This window comes from Bubalus kerabau, chromosome 10 (assembly GCF_029407905.1).
Source record: "Bubalus kerabau isolate K-KA32 ecotype Philippines breed swamp buffalo chromosome 10, PCC_UOA_SB_1v2, whole genome shotgun sequence".
Classification (NCBI taxonomy): domain Eukaryota; kingdom Metazoa; phylum Chordata; class Mammalia; order Artiodactyla; family Bovidae; genus Bubalus; species Bubalus kerabau.
In genome coordinates, this window is record NC_073633.1 from 59,600,828 (window position 1) to 59,623,036 (window position 22,209).

General features: G+C 37.3%; 1 protein-coding gene across 1 annotated transcript in view; it reads left to right on the forward strand.

Moving 5' to 3' along the window:
- PRTG (protogenin) overlaps positions 1–22,209 on the forward strand; it is a 156,505-nt gene that overhangs the window by 57,739 nt on the left and 76,557 nt on the right. Inside the window, exons 3-6 of the mRNA XM_055537885.1 lie at positions 18,442–18,586; positions 19,841–19,980; positions 21,461–21,598; positions 21,856–22,014. Of these exons, the coding sequence (XP_055393860.1) occupies positions 18,442–18,586; positions 19,841–19,980; positions 21,461–21,598; positions 21,856–22,014 (582 nt within the window). The remainder of the gene's footprint in view (positions 1–18,441; positions 18,587–19,840; positions 19,981–21,460; positions 21,599–21,855; positions 22,015–22,209) is intronic.

A 22,209-nucleotide genomic window follows, 5' to 3' on the forward strand; every position in this document is an offset into this window, starting at 1 on the left:
GGAAACAGTGGAAACAGTGTCAGACTTTATTTTTCTGGGCTCCAAAATCACTGCAGATGGTAACTGCAGCCATGAAATTAAAAGATGCTTACTCCTTGGAAGAAAAGTTATGACTAACCTAGTTAGTATATTCGAAAGCAGAGACATTACTTTGCCAACAAAAGTCCATCTAGTTAAGGCTATGGTTTTTCCTGTGGTCATGTATGGATGTGAGAGTTGGACTATGAAGAAAGCTGAGTGCTGAAGAATTGATGCTTTTGAACTGTGGTGTTGGAGAAGACTCTTGAGAGTCCCTTGGACTGCAAGGAGATCCAACCAGTCCATTCTGAAGGAGATCAGTCCTGGGTGTTCATTGGAAGGAATGATGCTAAAGCTGGAACTCCAGTACTTTGGCACCTCATGTGAAGAGTTGACTCATTGGAAAAGACTCTGATGCTGGGAGGGATTGGGGCCAGGAGGATAAGGGGACAACAGAGGATGAGATAGTTGGACGGCATCACTGACTCGGTGGACATGAGTTTGAATGAACTTCAGGAGTTGGTGATGGACAGGGAGGCCTGGCGTGCTGCAATTCACAGGATCGCAAAGAGTTGGACATGACTGAGCAACTGAACTGAACTGATGATTGTAACTAATGAAGTTAATCATCTTTATATGTGTTTAGTTTCCATCCTTAAATCTTGTTTCGTAAAGTATCTGTTCAAATCTTTTGCCAAATTTTTTGTTGGTTTTCTAACTATTAAATTCTGAGATTTTTTAATGTATTATTGATACAAATCCTCCCTCAGATATGTGATTTGCAAGTTTTCTTCCAGTTGATGACTTGCCTTTTCCTTCTCTTAAGTTTATTTTTTCAAGAGTAGAATCTTTTTTGTTTTGATGGAAGTGTTTTTTATCAATGTTTTTCCTTTATGGATTGTGTTTTTATGTCATATCTAAACAGATCAGAAAGACTTGTCTGTGTTTTCTTGTAAAAGTTTTACTGTTTTGTGTTTCACATTTAGTTCTATGACCTATTTTTATATAAGGTGTAGATCAAGGTGCTTTTTTATGTTATAGGCACTGTGCTAAGCACTTTACACTCATTATCTTATGAATTCATAAAAACTTTTAAAAATCCTATTTTATATAACAAAATATGCTTATGAAGAATAAGTAGGGAATTTCTTGGTGGTCCAGTGGTTAGGACTCAGGTGCTTTCACTGCTGTGGGGCCAGGCTCAATCCCTGCCCAGGGTTATGCAATAGGGAGTGATGTAGCCAAAATTATGGTAATCTCAAGGACATAAGAGGCGGAGGTTTTGTTGTAAATACGGAGTGAATGGTGATGTGGTTCACTGAGTTTACTTAATGGTTTCTTTAAGTAACCATTACTGAGTGCCTGTTGTACACAGGCCACCATTCTAGCAATCTACAGACAAGTAAGACATATCTCTAAACTTCAAGTCATTTAAAGTTTTGGTTAGAAGTGGCTGGGAATTTGAATAAATAGGAAAGGTAGAGAATTTCTGAAACCAGTTATTAGTATGAGTTAAGAAGAGAATTGTTGAATACCACTGAGTGGCAACATGCAAAGCTTTGTGTCACTCTTTCCAGCCAAAGAAATTGAGTTTGGGGACTGCCAAGTCTGGCCTTTGGCAGGATAGAGTTGATAAAATATCAAAGAAGCAAATTCTCAGATGTTATTAAAGGTGTCTTTCAATATGGATACAGTTAGAATAGACTGAAAAATAATGTAGTCTGTGGGAAATTTGCATATAGGATCTATTTCTGAAAGGTCCTGGTTCCTAACTTCATTACAAAGTTTCTAGTCTTCATTTTGTTTATACGTCTATGGACACATTTTGATCCAGATATTTCCTTTGAAAAGCAAATGTATACAGCTTAGCAACTGGATTTTAGAGTTGCCACATATTCAAGCAGGATACTAAATTCACTAGAAGTTGGGTAATAAGCCACTTATAAAATAACTGTTGCATACTCAGTATAGATTTTCAAAAAGAAGTCAATGCCCAAGATGTCGTGATTGTGTTACATTGTTTTTATTAAACAGATGAATATTTTTCTGTAAAATAACTTTTTAAAAAGTTTAAATAGCTACTTGTCTAGTCTTAAGGCTATAATAAATTTTCAACTTCTGTTTGAAACTCATACCTTGGTTGATTTTTTACCTAAGTAGCTAAAGCATGAGTTACCCTGGTTTGATGAAATGCTGGAGCAGGGTCTCTTGCTTACTTCCTATTCAGTTGCAGGTCAGTCTTCAAGGTTTGAAGACTTGAAATGAATTGAACCTGTTGAGGTAAGAAGTTACAACTGTGTTTTGATGAGTAAATCCTGAAGTAGGCAAACTCATGATTTGAATGACCAGCATCATAGAAATAAACTTTAAGCTAAACTTTATATGCATAAAATTCTGTAACTGACTCTGGAATTGTGGACATTTGAGAGTCTGAGATAGGAATCTCCCTGTTTCCTTGATGAGCTAGTTATAGAATTCTCCAGAGTTGGGCCGACCCGTACAGGTACAGAGAGAGTGCTACCAAGAGCTGGGGTTCCTTGAGGTCTCGGGAACTGTCTGGGGTTTGGCAGGCAAGAGCTGTCCCTCCATCCCACTCTGGATACAGCTGCAGCCATTTTCCGCCCAGAGTCAGAGGCTTGTGGGTCTCCCCCCAACTTCCTTGCCCTTGTGGTAGCAGTGGGGCCCTGATTGATCTGAATGATTGTCACTGTATTGGATGGACTGCTAAACTATTGAATTGCTTCCATCTTTTGATGACACTAGGAAACTGTCCATGGAGTTGAGTTATTTATTGTAGTAGTTTCTGGTCTTACATACTTAAGAGATCAAGCCCTGAGCCTTTGGAGTGGGAGCATTGACTCCAAGACACTAGATTACCAGAGAACTAACCCTCGGGGGTATCAAATAGTGAGAACTCATACAAAGGAAACCACTGGAATACAGACCCAGCAACACCCAAACACCAGTAGCACCCTGTGCAGGACACCTCATCTAAACAACAAACAAAACAAAAATACAAACCCAATCATCAGCAGACAGGATTACCACCTCACTCAGACCTGTCCATCAGAGGAAAAACAAACAAAAACTCAGCACAAATCTCACCCTATAAGAAGCTTACACAAACCACTGAACCAACCTTGCTGCTGCTGCTGCTGCTAAGTCACTTCAGTCGTGTCCGACTCTTTGTGACCCCAGAGACGGAAGCCCACCAGGCTCCCCCGTCCCTGGGATTCTCCAGGCAAGACTACTGGAGTGGGTTGCCATTTCCTTCTTCCAATGCATGAAAGTGAAAAGTGAAAGTGAAGTCGCTCAGTCATGTCCGACCCTCAGCGACTCCATGGACTGCAGCCTTCCAAGCTCCTCCGTCCATGGGATTTTCCAGGCAGGAGTACTGGAGTGGGGTGCCATTGCCTTCTCCGAACCAACCTTAGGAGGGCAGAAACCAAAAGGAAGAAAGAATTCAATGTTGAAGCCTGGGAAAAGGAGACCTCAAACACAATAAGTTAAAAAAATAACGAAAAGGTAGAGAAATACTATATAAGTGAAGGAGCGAACTAGAAACACAGAAGTCCAAATAAATGAAGAAAAAATAGGCAAACTACCTGAAAAAGAATTCAGAATAATGATAGTAAAGATGATCAAAAACCTTGAAAATAAAATGGAGACAATGCAAGAATCAATTAACAAAGACCTAGAAGAATTAAAGGATAAACATACAGAGACTAACAGCACAATTACTGAAATTAAAAATACTCTAGAAGGAATCAACAACAGAATATCTGAAGCAGAAGAACAAATCAGTGAGCTGGAGGATAAAATGGTGGAAATAACTTCTGAAGAGCAGAATAAAGTAAAAAGAATGAAAAGAACTGAGGATAGTCTCAGAGACCTCTGGGATCATATCAAATGCACCAATATTCAAATTATAGAGGTCCCAGAAGAAGAATAGAAAAAGAAAGGGTATGAGAAAATTTTTGAAGAGATTATAGAGTTGAAATTTCCCCAACATGGAAAAGAAAAGAGTCAATCAAGTCCAAGAGGCACAAAGAATCCCATACAGGATAAATCTGAGGAGAAACATGGAAAGACACATCACATACTAATCAAACTAACAAAGACTAAACACAAAAAGAATATTAAAAGCAGCAAGGGAGAAGCAACAAGTAACATACAAGGGAAGCCCCATATGCTTAACAGCTGATCTTTCAGCAGAAGCTCTGCAGGCCAGAAGGGAATGGGAGGATATATTTAAAGTACTGCAAGGAAGGAATTTACAAGCAAGATAACTGTTCCCGGCAAGGATCTCATTCAAAACTGATGGAGAAATTAAAAGCTTTTCAGACAAGCAACATTTAAGAGAATTCAGTACCACCAAACCAGCGTTACAACAAATGTTAAACAGACTTCTATAGTCCAGAAATACAAAAGAAGAAAAAAGATATACAAAATCAACCCCAAACAATTAAGAAAATGGCAATAGGAACATATGTATCAATAATTACTTTAAATGTAAGTGGATTAAATGCTCAAGCAAAAGATAGAGACTGGCTGAATGGATACAAAAACAAGACCCATATATATGCTGTCTACAAGAAACCAACTTCAAACCTCAAGACACATATAGACTAAAGTGAGAGATGGAAAAATATATTCCATGCAAATGGAAAGCAAAAGAAAGCTGGAGTAGCAGTCCTCATATCAGACAAAATAGACCTTTAAGTAAAGAAGTTTACAGGAGATAAGAAAGGGCACTACATAATGATCAAGGGATCAATCTAAGAGGAAGACATAACAGTTATAAATATTTATGCACCCAACATAGGAGCACCTCAATACCTAAGACAAACACCAACAGAATAAAAGGAGAAATTGACAGTAGCACAATAATAGTAGGAGACTTTAACACCCCACTCACACCAATGAACAGATCACTAAAACAAAATTAATAAGGAAACAAAGTCTTAAATGATACATTAGATGAGATGGATCTCATTGATATCATCAGGACATTCCATCCAAATGCAGAAGAATACACCTTCTTCTCAAGTGCACATGGAACATTCTCCAGGATAGACCACATCTTGGGTCACAAATCAAACCTCCATAAATTTAAGAAAATTGAAATCGTGGTAAGCATCTTCTCTGACCACACTATGAGACTAGATATCAATTACAAAAAAAAAAAAAAACAAAAACAAAAACTGTAAGAAACACAAACACATGGAGATTAAACAACACGTTTCTAAATAACCAACAGGTTACTGGAGAGATCAAAAGGGAAATCAGAAAATTTGTAGAAACAAATGACAATGAAAACACAACAATTCAAAACCTATGGGATGCAGCAAAAGCAGTCCTAAGTGGGAAGTGTATAGCAATACAGTCCTACCTCAAAAAACAAGAAAAACATCAGACAACCTAACTTTACATCTAAAACAACTGGAAAAGGAACACACACAAAAAAACACACCAAAATTAGTAGAAGGAAAGAGACATAAAGATCTGAGCAGAAATAAATGGAAAAAAAAAATGAAAGAAACAGTAGTAAAGATTAATAAAACTAAAAGCTGGTTCTTTGAGAAGATAAAATTGACAAACCTTTAGCCAGACTCATCAAGAAAAAAAGAAGAATCAAATAAAATTAGAAATGAAAAAGGAGAGGTTACAACAGACAATGAAGAAATACAAAGGATTATTATGAACAACTATATGGCAATAAAATAGATAACCTGGATGAAATGGATAGGTTCTTAGAAAAGTTCAATCTTCCAGGACTGAATCAGGAAGAAACAGAAATTATGAACAACCCAATTACAAGCACTGAAACAGAAGCTGTGATAAAAAATCTCCCAGAAAACAAAAGCCCAGGACCAGATGGCTTCACAGGAAAATTCTATCAAACATTTAGAGAAGAGCTAATGCCTATCCTTCTAAAACTCTTTCAAAAAATTGTAGAGAAAGGAACACTTACAAACTCATTCTATAAGGCCATCATCACCCTGATACCAAAACCAGACAAAGACAACACAAAAAAAGAAAACTACAGGCCAATATCATTGATGAACATAGATGCAAAAATTCTCAACAAAATTTTAGCAAACAGACTTCAGCAACACATCAAAAAGCTCATACACCATGATCAAGTTGGATTTATTCCAGGAATGCAAAGATTTTTCAATATACACAAATCAATGAATGTGGTGCATCATATTAACAAATTGTAAGATAAAAACCATATGATAATCTAAATAGATGCAGAAAAAGCCTTTGACAAAATTCAGCACCCATTTATGATTCAGTTCAGTTCAGTTCAGTTGCTCAGTCATGTCCAACTCTTTGCGACCCCATGAATCACAGCATGCCAGGCCTCCCTGTCCACCACCAACTCCCAGAGTTCACTCAGACTCATGTCCATCGAGTCAGTGATGCCATCCAGCCATCTCATCCTCTTTCATCCCCTTCTCCTCCTGCCCCCAATCCCTCCCAGCATCAGAGTCTTTTCCAATGAGTCAACTCTTTGCATGAGGTGGCCAAAGTACTGGAGTTTTATGATTAAAACTCTTTAAAAAATGGGCATGGAAGGAACCTACCTCAATATAATAAAGGCCATATATGATAAGCCTACAGCAAACATTATTCTCAATGGTGAAAAACTGAAAGCAGTCCCCCTGTGATCAGGAAGAAGACAAGGGTATCCACTTTCACCACCACTATTCAACATAGTTCTGGAAGTCCTAGCTACAGCAATCAGAGAAGAAAAAGAAATGAATCCAGATCGGAAAAGAAGAGGTAAAGCTCTCACTGTTTGCAGATGACATGATACTGAACATAGAAAACCCTAAAGATAGTATCAGAAAATTACTAGAGCTAATCAGTGAGTTTAGCAAGGTTGCAGGATACAAAATCAATACACAGAAATCACTTGGATTTCTATGCACTAACAATGAAAAATCAGAAAGAGAAATTAAGGAATCAATTCCATTCACCATTGCAACAAAAAGAATTAAATATCTAGGAATAACCTTACCTAAGGAGACAAAAGAACTGTACACAGAAAATTATAAGACACTGATGAAAGAAATCAAAGATGACATAAACAGATGGAGAGATATTCCATGTTCTTGGGTAGGAAGAATCAATATTGTGAAAATGACTATACTACCAAGTGCAATGTACAGATTCAGTGTGACCTCTATCCAGTTACAAATGGCATTTTTCACAGAAACGGAACAAAAATTTTCACAATTCCTATGGAAACACAGAAGACCCTGAACAGCCAAAGCAGTCTTCAGAAAGAATGGAGCTGGAGGAATCAACCTTCCTGACTTCAGATTATACTACAAAGCTACAGTCATCAAGACAGTATGGTACTGGCACAATAACAAATATAGACCAATGGAACAAGATAGAAAGCCCAGAAATAAACCCATGCACCTATGGATACCTTATTTCTGACCAAGGATGCAAGAATATACAATGGGGCAAAGACAGACTCTTCAGTAAATAGTGCTGGGAAAACAGGACAACTGCATATAAAAGAATGAAATTGGAACACTTCCTAACAATATACACAAAGATAAACTCAAAATGGATTAAAGACCTAAATGTAAGACCAGAAACTATAAAACTCTTAGAGGAAAACATAGGCAGAACACTTGATGACATAAATCAAAGCAAGATCCTCTATGATCCACCTCCTAGAGTAATGGAAATAAAAACAGAAGTAAAGAAATGGGACCTGATTAAACTTAAAAGCTTTTGCACAACAAAGGAAACTATAAGCAAGTTGAGAAGACAACCCTCAGTATGGGAGAAAATAATAGCAAATGAAACAACTGACAAAGGATTAATTTCCAAAATACATAAGCAGCTCATACAACTCAATGCTAGAAAAACAACCCAATCAAAAAGTGGGAAAAGGACCTAAACAGACATTTCTCCAAAGACATACAGATGGCTAACAAACACATGAAAAGATGGTCAACATCACTCATTATTAGAGAAATGGAAATCAAAACTACAATGAAATATTCCCCTACACTGGTCAGAATGGCCCTCATCAAAAAGTCTACAAACAGTAAATGCTGGAGAGGGTGTGAAGAAGAGGGCATGCTCTTCCACTGTTGGTAGGAATGTAAATTGATATAGCCACTATGGAAGATGGTATGGAGATTCCTTAAAAAACGAAGAAAAAACCACCATATGACCCAGCAATTCCACTTCTAGGCATATACTCTGAGGAAACCAGTGTTGAAAGAAACACATGTATCCCATTGTTCACTGCAGCATCATTTCCAATAGCTAGAACATGGAAGCAACCTAGATGTCCATTGACAGATAAATGCATAAAGAAGTTGTGATACATATACACAAAGGAATATTCAGTTCAGTTCAGTTCAGTCACTCAGTCGTGTCCGACTCTTTGCGACCCCATGAACGCAGCACACCAGGCCTGCCTGTCCATCACCAACTCCCAGAGTCTACCCAAACCCATGTCCATTGAGTTGGTGATGCCATCCAACCATCTCATCTTCTGTTGTCCCCTTCTCCTCCTGTTCTCAATCCCTCCCAACATCAGGGTCTTTTCAAATGAGTCATCTCTTTGCATCAGGTGGCCAAAGTATTGGATCTTCAGCTTCAACGTCAGTCCTTCCAATGAACACCCAGGACTGATCTCTTTTAGGATGGACTAACTGGATCTCCTTGCAGTCCAAGGGACTCTCAAGAGTCTTCTCCAACACCACAGTTTAAAAGCATCAATTCTTTGGTGCTCAGCTTTCTTCACAGTCCAGCTCTCACATCCATACATGACTACTGGAAAAACCATAGCCTTGACTAGATGGACCTTTGTTGGCAAAGTAATGGAATATTACTCAGCCATAAAAAGAAGCACATTTGAGTCAGTTCTGATGAGATGGATGAACCTAGAACCTATTATACAGAGTAAAGTGAGTCAGAAAGAGAAAGATTAATATCGTATTCTAATACACATTACGGAATATAGAAAAATGGTACTGAAGAATTTATTTATAGGGCAGCAGTGGAGAAACAGACTTAGAGAATAGACATATGGACATGGGGAGAGGGGAGGAGAGGGTAAGATGTATGAAAAGAGTAACGTGGAAACTTACATTACCGTATGTAAAATAGATAGTCAAGGGGAATGTGCTGTATGGCTCAGGTAACTCGAAACAGGGAGCTCTGTATCAACCTAGAGCGGTGTGATGGGGAAGGAAATGAAAGGGAGGTTCAAAAGGGAGGGGATATGTGTGTACCTATGGCTGATTCATGTTGAGGTTTGATAGAAAACAACAATTCTGTAAAGCAATTATCCTTCAATAAAAAATAAAAAAGAAAAGAGTTCTCCAAAGTTACTGATTGGTGACTTAGAACCACGGAAACAGCAAGAAGTATTGGAGCATGACTGCTGGCCACCATATCTTGGTACTTAGGACTCCCCAAGGAGAGGTGAGGCACTAGCAGCTGGTACATTCCTTGGCCAGTTGAGACTCCAGATCCTCTGGCTGCTGTGCAGTGTCAGAACCACCAGTGTAAATCCTGTGTTCAGGTTCTCACCAACTGAAGTATTTCCTTTTTAGTGAAAGAATATTTTAAATATAATTTACACAAGAAAATTATATTTTCTTAGATTAGGGAATAGTTCCTGAACTTATGAGTTGTCATTTCAGATTGGGTATTCATAACTTTTGGGCTTCCCTGGTGGTTCAGCAGTAAAGAATTCGCTTGCAGTGCAGGAGACAAGAATTCGATCCCTGGGTCAGGAAGAGCCCCTAGAGAAGAAAATGGCAACCCACTCCAATATTCTTGCCTGGGAAATCTGATAGATAGAAGAGCCTGGTGGCTCCAGTCCATGGGGTCTCAAAGTGTCAGACATGACTGAATGACAACAATCATTCACAATTTTTAGTTGGTTTTAAAATCAGAATGTGTTAAGTATTTCATTCATTGCAACTTCCATTCTTTGTAACACGTATTAAGTTATTTCATTCATTTCAACTCAAGAAGCATGAATAGCATGTTAGTTTAATATTATAGTCATACATTTCCATGGTGGAAACATGAATATGTTGCTTTCTGTTGTTCTTCAAATAAAACTTTGAAGAACATTTTCCTCTTAGCATTTTTTTTCCCTCTTAGCCTTTCTGATCCTTTTTCTCTAACTATAAATCATAGAAGCAAATGCTTAAGTAGACAGGTGAAGAAGAGGAAATCACAAATAAAATAGGCACTTACATTTATTGTGTTTGCGAGGTTGTTTTTGAGGATGGTGCATGTTTCTTGAGACCTTGTTTCTTGCCTGTTTTATAGAGCTCTGGCCTCTTAACAGCACTGATTTAATGGCTTCTTGTGGGGCTCTCGGTTTATGTTAGCACTGACTATGGAGGGAAGAAAGAGGTCGGGTTTCACAAGGAGGCTGTGGACTTGTAAAATCATACCCAACTGGCAGAAATGAAGTCTACTTTAAGGAGAAAGCGAGATTTTCATAACACAAGATATTTTGCCATATAAATAAGTACACAATGTTTTGATGATGCCTAAAACAGTTTGTCAAACGTGAGTGTTCTGGGGGCGGATTCTAACACTCATTTTAAAGGATCTATTCATTTACTCAGTTTAATACCACAGTTAAAAAGTTAAAATAGAAAAATATTTGCTGAGAAAGTTTGACTATCATGATATATGATATTTGTTCATGCTTTTCTGAAGTTTCTAAGTTTTGATTCAAATTTTCATGTAATTTGTCTTTTTGTTGAAAAGTAATTTTTATTCAGATGTTCTTTTTCTTATTGTTTTTCACATTGAAGGCACTGACTAGGGAGGGAATCAAACATCCATATAGATGATAGCTACCCAAAGAATGATAAGCTCAAAGTACTAAAAAGGCAGATAAAAATTAAGAATGAGGGATCTTTCTTTTGGCTGCACTGCATGTCATGCAGAATCTTAGTTTCCTGACCAGGAATTGAAAGTTTACCCCCCTGCAGGAGAAGCTCAGAGTTTTAACCACTGGGCTTCAATGGAAGTTCCAGGATGAACGATTTTATCAGTCAGTGGAGCAGTGGTAGAAAATTTATGCAAATTCCTCTTTCAATCCATTCAGCATAAAACTTAGTCATGTCTGACTCTTTGTGACTCCATGAACTGTAGCCCAACAGGCTCTTCTGTCCATGGAGTTCTCCAGGCAAGAATACAGGAGTGGGTTGCCATTTCCTCATCCAGGGAATCTTCCTGACCCAGGGGTTGAACTCAGCTCTCTCACAGTGCAGGCAGTTTCTTTACTGTTGGAGTCACACATACAAAGTTTATTTTTAAATATAATTAATTTTTAAAAATAATATAAATTTGTAGGAAAAAATAAAAGTACAAAGTACATAATTTATAGAGATCCTCTTGTAATCTAGCCCTTAGTATTTCATCATTGAAGTAGGGGATTTTATCCTCTTTAAATAATTTGTCTAGTCACATTAAAAATGAGAAAATTATTTCTATTTCTCTACACTTTATATATACCTTTATGTGAAAACTACATAGTCTGGCTTAGTAGGAAAAAAGAAAAAAATTAAATCTTAGAATATCTCTACCTTTGTTAGGGCTTTAAAATTTATTTTATTGTATAACATTCTGGAAGCAAAACTAGCGTATTCATAGCAAGATATCCTCTGTCCTATGCTTTTATAATACTCCATAATTTTCCTTCATAATATTTATCACAGTTTAAAATTGCTATATACTTGAATAGTATATAGACAAAAGTCCATCTAGTCAAAGCTATGGTTTTTCCAGTAGTCATATATGGATGTGAGAGTTGGACCATAAAGAAGGCTAAGTGCCGAAAAATTGATGCTTTTGAACTGTGGTGTTGGAGAAGACTCTTGAGAGTCCCTTGGACTGCAGGGCTATCCAACCAGTCCATCCTAAAGGAAATCAGTCCTGAATATTCATTGGAAGGACTGATGCTGAAGTTGAAGCTCCAATACATTGGCCATCTGATGCAAAGAACTGACTCATTAGAAAAACCCTCATGCTGGGAAAGAACTGAAGGCAGGAGAAGGGGATGACAGACAATGAGATGGTTGGATGCCATCACCGACTTGATGGACAGGAGTTTGAGCATGCTCCAGGAGTTGGTGATGGACAGGGAAGCCCGCCATGGTGCAGTCCATGGGGTTGCAAAGAGTCGGACCCGACTGAGAGACTGAACTGAAGTAAACTGCATAGTAATTTTAGTTAAATCTTTCTCCATTGCTAGACAAAGATCCCTGAGGGTAGAGCCTTAGTTTTGTTTATCATTGGATCCTTGACATGTTGAACATGCTAGGCACAGAATAAACAAGTGTTGATGAATGAATGAATGAATGAATGAATTTAGAAAAGATTCAGTTCAGTCGCTCAGTCGTGACCGAATCTTTGTGACCCCATGAATCGCAGCATGCCAGGCTTCCCTGTCCATCACCAACTCCTGGAGTTTACTCAGACTCCTGTCCATTGAGTCTGTGATGCCATCCAGCCATCTCATCCTCTGTCGTCCCCTTCTCCTCCTGCCCCCAATCCATCCCAGCATCAGGGTCTTTTCCAGTGAGTCAACTCTTCGCATGAGATGCCCAAAGTATTGGAGTTTCAGCTTTAGCATCAGTCCTTCCAATGAACACCCAGGACTGATCTCCTTCAGGATGTACTGGTTGAATCTCCTTGCAGTCCAAGGAACTCTCAAGAGTCTTCTCCAACACCACAGTTCAAAAGCATGAATTCTTTGGCACTCAGCTTTCTTTATAGTCCACCTCTCACATCCATACATGACTACTGAGAAAACCATAGGTTTGACTAGATGGACCTTTGTTGGTAAAGTAATGTCTTTGCTATTTAATATGCTGTCTAGGTTGGTCATAGCTTTTCTTCCAAGGATCAAGTGTCTTTTAATTTCATGGCTGCAATCACCATCTGCAGTGATTTTGGATCCAAAGAAAATAAAGTCTCTTACTGTTTTCATTGTTTACCCATCATTTGCCATGAAATGATGGGACCAGATGGCATGATCTTAGTTTTCTGAATGTTGAGTTTTAAGCCAATTTTTTCACTCTCCTCTTTCACTTTTATCAAAAGGCTCTTCACTTTCTGCCATAAGGGTGGTGTCATCTGCATATCTGAGATTATTGATTTCTCCCAGCAGTCTTGATTCCAGCTTGTGCTTCATCCAGCCCAGTGTTTCTCATGATGTACTCTGCATATAAGTTAAATAAGCAGGGTGACGGTACACAGCCTTGATGTACTCCTTTTCCTATTTGGAACCAATCTGTTGTTCCATGTCTGGTTCTAACTGTTGCTTCTTGACCTGCATACAAATTTCTCAGGAGTCAAGTAAGGTGGTCTGGTATTCCCATCTCTTAAAGAATTTTCCACAGTTTGTTGTGATCCACACAGTCAAAGGCTTTGGCATAGTCAATAAAGCAGAAGTAGATGTTTTTCTGGAACTCTCTTGCTTTTTTGGTGATCCAGCAGATGTTGGTAATTTGATCTGGCTCCTCTGCCATTTCTAAATCCAACTTGAACATCTGGAAGTTCATGATTTATGTACTGTTGAAGCCTGGCTTGGAGAATTTTGAGCATGACTTTGCTAGCATGTGAGATAAGTGCAATTGTGCTGTAGTTTGAGCATTCTTTGGCATTGCCTTTCTCTGGGATTGGAATGAAAACTGATCTTTTCCAGGCCTGTGGCCACTGCTGAGTTTTCCAGATTTGCTGGCATATTAAATGGAGCACTTTCACAGCATCATCTTTTAGGATTTGAAATATCTCAACTGGAATTCCATCACCTTCACTAGCTTTGTTTGTATTGATGCTTCATAAGGCCCACTCGACTTCACATTCCAGGATATATGGCTCTAGGTGAGTATTCATACCATTGTGGTTATCTGGGTCTTAAGATCTTTTTTGTATAATTCTTCTATGTATTCTTGCCACGTTTTGTTAATATCTTTTGCTTCTGTTAGGTCCATACTGTTTCTGTCATTTATTGTACGCATCTTTGCATGGAATGTTCCCTTGGTATCTGTAGTTTCTTGAAGAGATCTTTAGTCTTTCCCATTCTGTTTTTTTCCTCTTTTTTTTTTTTTTGAACTGATCACTGGTGAAGGCTTTCTTATCTCTCCTTGCTATTCTTTGAAACTCTTCATTCAGATGGGTATATTTTTCCTTTTCTCCTTTGCCTTTAGCCTCTCTCTTTCTCAGCTGCTTGTAAGGCTTCCTCACACAACCATTTTGCCTTTGTTTTTCTTGGGGATGGTCTTGATCACTGCCTCCTGTACAATGTTATGAACCTCTGTCTATAGTTCTTCAGGCACTCCCTCCATCAGATCTAATCCCTTGAATCTATTTGTCCCTTCCACTGTATAATCATAAGGGATTTGATTAGGTCATGCTTGGATGGTCGAGTGGTTTTCCCTACTTTCTTCAATTTAATCTAAATTTTGCAATAAGGAGTTCATGATCTGAGCCACAGTCAGCTCCCAGTCTTGTTTTTGCTGGTGGTATAGAGCTTCTCCATCTTCAGCTGCAAAGAACATAATCAATCTGATATCACTATTGGCCATGTGTAGAGTCATCTCTTGTGTTGTTGGAAGAGGGTGTTTGCTATGACCAGTGTGTTCTCTTGGCAAAACTGTTAGCCTTAGGCCTACTTTATTTTGTACTCTTAAGGCCAAACTTGCCTGTTACTCCAGGTATCTCTTGACTTCCTACTTTTGCATTCCAGTCTCCTATGATGGAAAGGACATCTTTTGTTTGGTGTTAGTTCTTTAAGATTTTCTAGGTCATCATAGAACCATTCAACTTCAGCTTCTTCGGCCTTAGTGGTTTGGTATAGACTTGGATTACTGTGATATTGAATTGTTTGCCTTGGAAATAAACCGAGATCATTATGTCATTTTTGAGATTGCACCAAAGTATTGCATTTCAGACTCTTTTGTTGACTATGATGGCTACTCCATTTTTTCTAAGGGATTCTTGCCCACAGTAGTACATATAATGGTCATTTGAGTTACATTCACCCATTCCAGTCCATTTTAGTTCACTGATTCCTAGAATGTCGACGTTCACTCTTGCCCCCTTTTGTTTGACCACTTCCAATTTACCTTGATTTCTGGACCTCACATTCCAGGTTCCTACGCAATACTGTTCTTTACAGCATCAGACTTTACTTCCAACCCCCATCATATCCACAACTAGGTGTTGTTTTTGTTTTGGCTCCATCTCTTCATTCTTTCTGGAGTTATTTCTCCACTCTTCTCTAGTAGCCTATTGGGCACTTACTGAGTGGGGGAGTTCATCTTTCAGTGTCATATCTTTTGGCCTTTTTATACTGTTCATAGGGTTCTCAAGGCAACAATACCGAAGTGGTTTGCCATTCCCTTCTCTGGTGGACCACGTTTTATCAGAACTCTCCACCATGACCCATCTGCCTTGGGGTAGAATTAGAGAACATTTTAAAATTTTCAGTTTAATTCAACAGGTATTGTTTTAGTGCCAAGTCTGTACCATTCACTGGCTTAAGGGATCCTGCAAAGTTATGACCCGCTACTTGTCCTTATTGAGCTCAGAATGTGGAATGGGAGACAGTCTTGTGAATATGTGACTATAATACTGTGGGATAAAAGTAGCAATAAAGGTCTTCATTCTACAGGAGTTTTATAGAAGAAAAAAGTCAGGAACAGCTTCCCAAAGGGTGAGACAAGAGAACTAGGTTTTAAATGATAACAGGATTTCATCAGGTGGACAAAGGGATCTACAATATTTGAAAGAGAAGGAAAGCTTGTATATTGTTCAGAGATGTGAAATACAGTATATTCAGAGAATCATAAATAGTTCAGTGTCTGTGAGACATAATTTCAAGTGGTTGAATGCAAAGTGATAGAGTTTTATAGGGACTAAATAATTCATCAGTAACACAAATCAAATTTGTTTTTTATGACCATCACTCTCGAAGGTAACTCTGATATCAGGACAGATCTCATCTAAAGACACTCCTTCAAGACTTCCAGGCAGTTGGTGATAAGGACCTGAATCACATAGAGAGTCCAGTGTTCTTGAATTGTGATCCTTAAACATTTTAGTCTCACTCTTTATATGCTTAAATCTTGAGGACTCCAAAGAGCTTTTGTTTAGGTAGGTTATATTTAATAATACTTTATTATTAGAAATTAAAACTGAGCAATTTTAAAAATATTAGTTTTGAAATGAAAACACAGATCAATTACATATTAACATAGCACATTTAATGAAAAATAACTGTTTTCCAAAAAATTTTAGTAAGATGAGTGACACTGTTTTTTTACATTTGTCCAAATCTTTTAAATTAGCTTAGTAGAAGACAGTTGGATTCTCACAGTGAATTAGGTTTGTTGCTTTATATCACCCATCATGTAGCTTCTAGAAGTACTGTATACTCAAGAGAAATGAAGGTGAAAAAGGCAAAGGATGATTATCATAAAAATACTTTTAACCTTCTGAGTCTACTGACAACAGCAGTTTGAAACTGCTGTTTTGAAGTAGTAAGAATTTTTTGTTACATACACAAAATATTAATTTACCCCAACTCCATCCTTTTTGGAAGGTGATATTCCTAAGAGTATTTTCATTATTACTCACTGACTTTGTTCTATACCTCTAAAGGCCCATGATCCATTTACAGATTAATGAAGTCACGTCCAAGGCAGAATTTGTTAGTCTTCTGTAACCTCTTACACTTCCCAGTGCAATGAGGCATAAGTCATCCAGCCCTTATTACTTCTATATTTCTTCATAATTTCTAATTTTGTTGAAAATTGTATATATGCATATTTATTTTTTGAACTGGGGTTTGAGGATGGATAGTTTGAGGATAATAGTTTGAGACTATTATTGTGGCCCTTTCTTTATATCCTGGAAGACTTAGTAGAGGAAAGGCAAGCTACACTATTACCTGGAGTCTGGGCTCCATCAAAATGTAAAACTTGGAGGCTTGTCTACAAGAGTAAAGAAGAATTATCTCTAGAAAATATCAACATTTCAAGACTTAAGTCTAAAAATAGTCTCTTGAATCTGTGTGCGTTTATTTTTCAGGCACATCATTTGTCTTCACTTTTTCCACTCTCATTCTGCTCCATCAATACCAACCTCATTTTATTCCAAACATGGAATGACATATCTGTGTCCAATAAAAACTAAGTCTGTTTTCATTACAATATCTGCAGAATCTCTCTGTTCTCACTGCCGCCACCTGGTTTTGTCATTTTTATTTAAACAGCCTGTTGGTCTTTTGACTTAAGGCTCTTTTTCTTCAATCCATCCTAACAGTACCTGATTAATTTTCCCACACACTACTGTTACCATGATACTCCTTTGCTTAAAGCTTTTCAGTGATGCCTTATTTTGTACCGTGGTACAAACCTGTTTTATCTCTACTCTCCTTCCACTCTGCCATGAACATTTAATCTGATTTATTCTACAATAGTTAATCCTGGCTGTTGCATCACAATCCTGTGAACACAGGCTGTACATTTCTTACTTCTGTGCTTGCCTTCGTGTTACTCCTTTCATCTGAAATGTCTTATTTTTCTCCTTCCATCTAAACCCAATGGGTTCTTCAGATCTCAATTTAAAACCAGCCCCTGTTGGGACTTCCGTGATGAAACAGTGGATAATAATCCTTCTACCATGTTGGAGACACAAGTTTGATCCCTGGTCAGGGAATATCCCACGTGCCACAGAGCAACTAAGCCCATGCATCGCAGCTGTTGAGCCTGTGCTGTAGAGCCCAAAAGCTGCAACTACTGAGCCCATTTGCTGCAATTAATTACTGAAGCCCACGCACCCTAGAGCCTGTACTCTGCAACTAGAGAAGCCATCGCAATGAGAAGCCTACGCACTGCAGCAAAAAGTAGTCCCCACTCGCCACAACTAGAGAAAAGCCTGCACAAAAGCAACAAAGACCCAATACAGCCAATAATAATAATTAATTTTAAAAAACAATCCTTGTGAAAGGTTTTTACCTGACTAGTCTGTCTTTACTGATTTCCCTGTCCTCTGAAATACACTAGTATTTGAGATTTGTACTGCACAGCTTAATATATCATTATCTACCATTAATAATTGCTGTTTTTTGTTTCAGTTACGTTCATTTTTTTCTGAAATCTAAGATTCTTGAGAATTTCATTTTGGGAAAGACTAAACTCCTTTAGCAGGGTAACTGCCCAGTGGTTTTTCTAAAATTATCTTTTAATTTCTCTCTGTGCTTGTTACGTTGAGTTGGCCTTATGTTTGAGCAGAAGTTCAAGTTTGATAAGTAATACCTAGCATAATTTTATTTCCAAGCATTATATAATAGTGCATATACTTATTCTGAATGTGAAAAACTTTATCTTATAGCTATTTCTGCATTTGAAGTTCAGCCAATTTCTATTGAGGTCCGAGAAGGTGGAGTCGCTAGATTTGCATGCAAGATTTCATCAAACCCTCCTGCGGCCATAACATGGGAATTAAATCGGACAACTCTATCTGTAACTATGGACAGGTAAAGCAGCTTTTGTCTTTGAAGATGATACAGAAGGACCAAAGATTTTATCATAAAACTGTATATGGAGAAAGATCATGGTGAAACTCATTTTTGTTTCTGATAGCGATAACTAATTTCTTAAAGTGAAGTCACTCAGTCGTGTCCGACTCTTTGCGACCCCATGGACAGTAGCCTACCAGGCTCCTCTGTTCATGGGATTCTCCAGGCAAGAATACTGGAATGGGTTGCCATTTCCTTCTCCAGGGGATCTTCCCGACCCAGGGATCAAACCCAGGTCTCCCGCATTGTAGGCAGACGCTTTAAGACATCTCAAACGTAGGCGAAGAATTAGATTATCAGTCTCTGGTACATGGGACATAGTTCCTGGCCTCTTGGTTCAGATCAGAATTCAGATTCTCTTAGTGCTTTATTCTTTTCCTCAAACATCTTTTCTAACCATGGGACCCCCTGGGCACCTGGATTGCAGCCCAAGAATTTAGGAAACTAAATTACACTTTGACTACTGAGAATAGCAGTGCTGTTTTAAAGGTTTAAGGGTTTCCCATATATACAATAATGGTTGCCCACTTCCATCTTTGCCAATTGCTTAGCAGCCCCCTCTACACTACACACCACATACACACACACACACACACACACACACACACACACAGAGTCACGTGCCTGCATGCATGCATATACCTAGTGCTCTGAGGTGGTCAGAGTTTAGGGGTCAGGAACTTGGCAGCAACTTCAAAAGTTTGGTTCCTGTCCTAATGAGTAGCAATATTCCTTAGCAGGCTCAAATTGCTTGCTGAAATGGTAAAGAGCACTAAGATGGACAAACTTATTCAAGGAAGAGCTTTAAAAAAAATTTACATTCAGATAAATCTTAACAAATACCTAGATACTAACAGGCAAAAAGTCAGGAATTTGGAAAAAAATCATGCTAAGCTCTAGATTGTAAGTTCTAAATGTACTAAGTACTAAAAGTACTAATCATACTAAGCTCTAAATGTAAGTTTTCATGTGAAGTGAGATTCTGTGTAAAATTACACCAATAGATTTCACAAGTCACATACAGCATAATTACTTGTGTTTTACAGAGTTATAGCCCAAATGAAAACAACTGAATCAAGCTAGTATTTTTAGTCTTGAAAGTATTGCATCTGGCATTTTTTAAAAGATTGAGTATATTAATTCTTACCATAGGATAAATGTTAAAATAGAATATAAAATCTACTACAAAGAGTTTAATCATGTTTCTTCTAGTGACAGGATAACTGCCCTGCCAACAGGAGTACTGCAGATATATGATGTTGACCAGAGGGATGCTGGAAATTACCGTTGTGTTGCTGCTACTATAGCCCACAGACGTAAAAGTATGGAGGCCTCTCTCACAGTGATTCCAGGTACCACATAGAAGTTTATTTTTCAAGCTTTAATTGGCCCAGGTATTAATTTTCCTTCTCTGGTTATAATAGTATGCTCTAAAGTAGTACTTTAATTTCACTTAAATTTTATTGTAATCTAGTTGGAAAATGATCATTTTTATATATTTAAGCAACCTTCTTCCTCTAACTTGCTTTATACGGTAATATCAACATCTTTAAGAAAGACTGAATTTTTGTTTTATAAATACTTTTGTTTTTAAAATATAAAATGCAAAAAGGCTCAAAAAAGAATAATTATCATCTAGTTCTACCAAAATTTTCCATTGTCAATAAAAATGTATTTGTTTCCAGTTTGGGTTTTTCTGTCTGTTGTTTTAGGAAAAATTATCATTTGTAGAAATGATGCATGCTTTATTATAAAGAGTAATGTCTATGAAAGTAAAATACATTTTTCTTACATTAAACAACTTGAAAAGTACAAAGATATGTTTTAAAATGTCCCTAGTCCATATCCAGAGGTGATCATTGTTAACATTGAGTGTATATAATTTCATGTATTTTGCCATACATGAATATAGTTAGAAGGGAAACTAGCTAGAGAGATGAATATGAAGAAATGTGTTTTATTAAAATGGAATTACAGATGCTAGTTTTTTATTTTTAAATAATTAAATTTACTTGAATGTTGTGGGGAAAAAAACCTGTCCTAAAGACACTGTTGAACTTCAAATGAATGTTTACTCTTCACAAGAGATATTACTTCCTAAAAGATCCTTTAAGATTAAAAAATTTTTTTAAGAAACATCGAAACTGAAATTAAATTTTTAATGCCATATTTTAATTTTAGGTGGTATTTATTAGCTTTTTGATATGAAGCATAAAGACAAAAGCACTCTCTCACTTCTTCATTCTCCCCACTGTCACATTAATTCCTAACAAGATTGTGAAAGTATTAAGTCAATGTTTGAACCTCTACGGAAACAACCTAAGTGTCCATCAACCAATGAATGAATAAATAAAATATATCTTACCCATTTAATTAAGTATTTAATCTATTATTATTATTCAATAAAAAGAAATGAAGTAGTGGTACATGGTACAACTTAAATGAACCTTAAACTAATGTTTAAATGAAAATAAGCCAGTTCCGAAAGACGATGTAAGATGTGATTCCTTTTTTATTAAATATCTGGAATAGGCAAACCCAGAGACAGAAAGTAGATCAGTGATTATCAGCCTATGGGGAGCTTTGAGAGTGACTATTGATAGAGTGGAATTTGTTTTTGGGGTAATGAAAATGCTTTAAAATTGGTTATGGTAATAATTGTACAACTCCAAAAGTACTAAACGCAGTTGAATTGTGCTTCAAATGGGTGAGTTATATCTCAGTTAAGTTGTCTTAGAAAAGGAAAAAAGTGACTTCAGAATAGATATTTTAATTCATTTATTATATCTTATTTATAGTATTTTCGCATTTCCTGCCTTTTCCCTCTTAAAGGTAAGGAGTCTAAGTCGTTCCACACACCGACCATTGTAGCAGGTCCACAAAACATAACAACATCCCTTCATCAGACTGTTGTTTTAGAATGTGTGGCCACAGGAAATCCCAAACCAATCATTTCTTGGAGCCGTCTTGGTAAGTCTTCTGAGGAAAAAAAAATATTTTCCTTCAACTTTGTTCATACTAGTGAAATTGATAACGTGTTTATATACAACACACATGTTTGGCAGTTACATGGCTTTTAACTTTCTGCAGTTACAGAGTGTAGATGAAAGGTTTTAGTATAGAAAATTTTAGACCTTTTGTGATACTGATTGTTTGGATAGTGATCTTCTGTCAAATTTTAGATCATATATTACATTGTTTTAACTCAAGTATTCTCTTTGAAATAGATCACAAGTCCATTGATGTCTTTAATACTCGGGTACTTGGAAACGGTAACCTCATGATATCTGACATCAGGCTGCAACATGCTGGAGTGTATGTTTGTCGGGCCACTACCCCAGGCACACGCAACTTTACAGTTGCCATGGCAACTTTAACTGTATTGGGTATGTTTCCTTTCTTTCTGCAATTAGGAGAATCTTACATTTTAGTACTTGCTGTTTTACCTCATAGCTTATTTCCACTTTTCTCTAATTCTGTAGCATTTATGTGAAAGTTGATATGAAATATTATAATCCAGTAATGAATTTTAGGAGGAAATCAAAGCCTTGTGTTAAAATATGACTAGGATCACTCTGAAG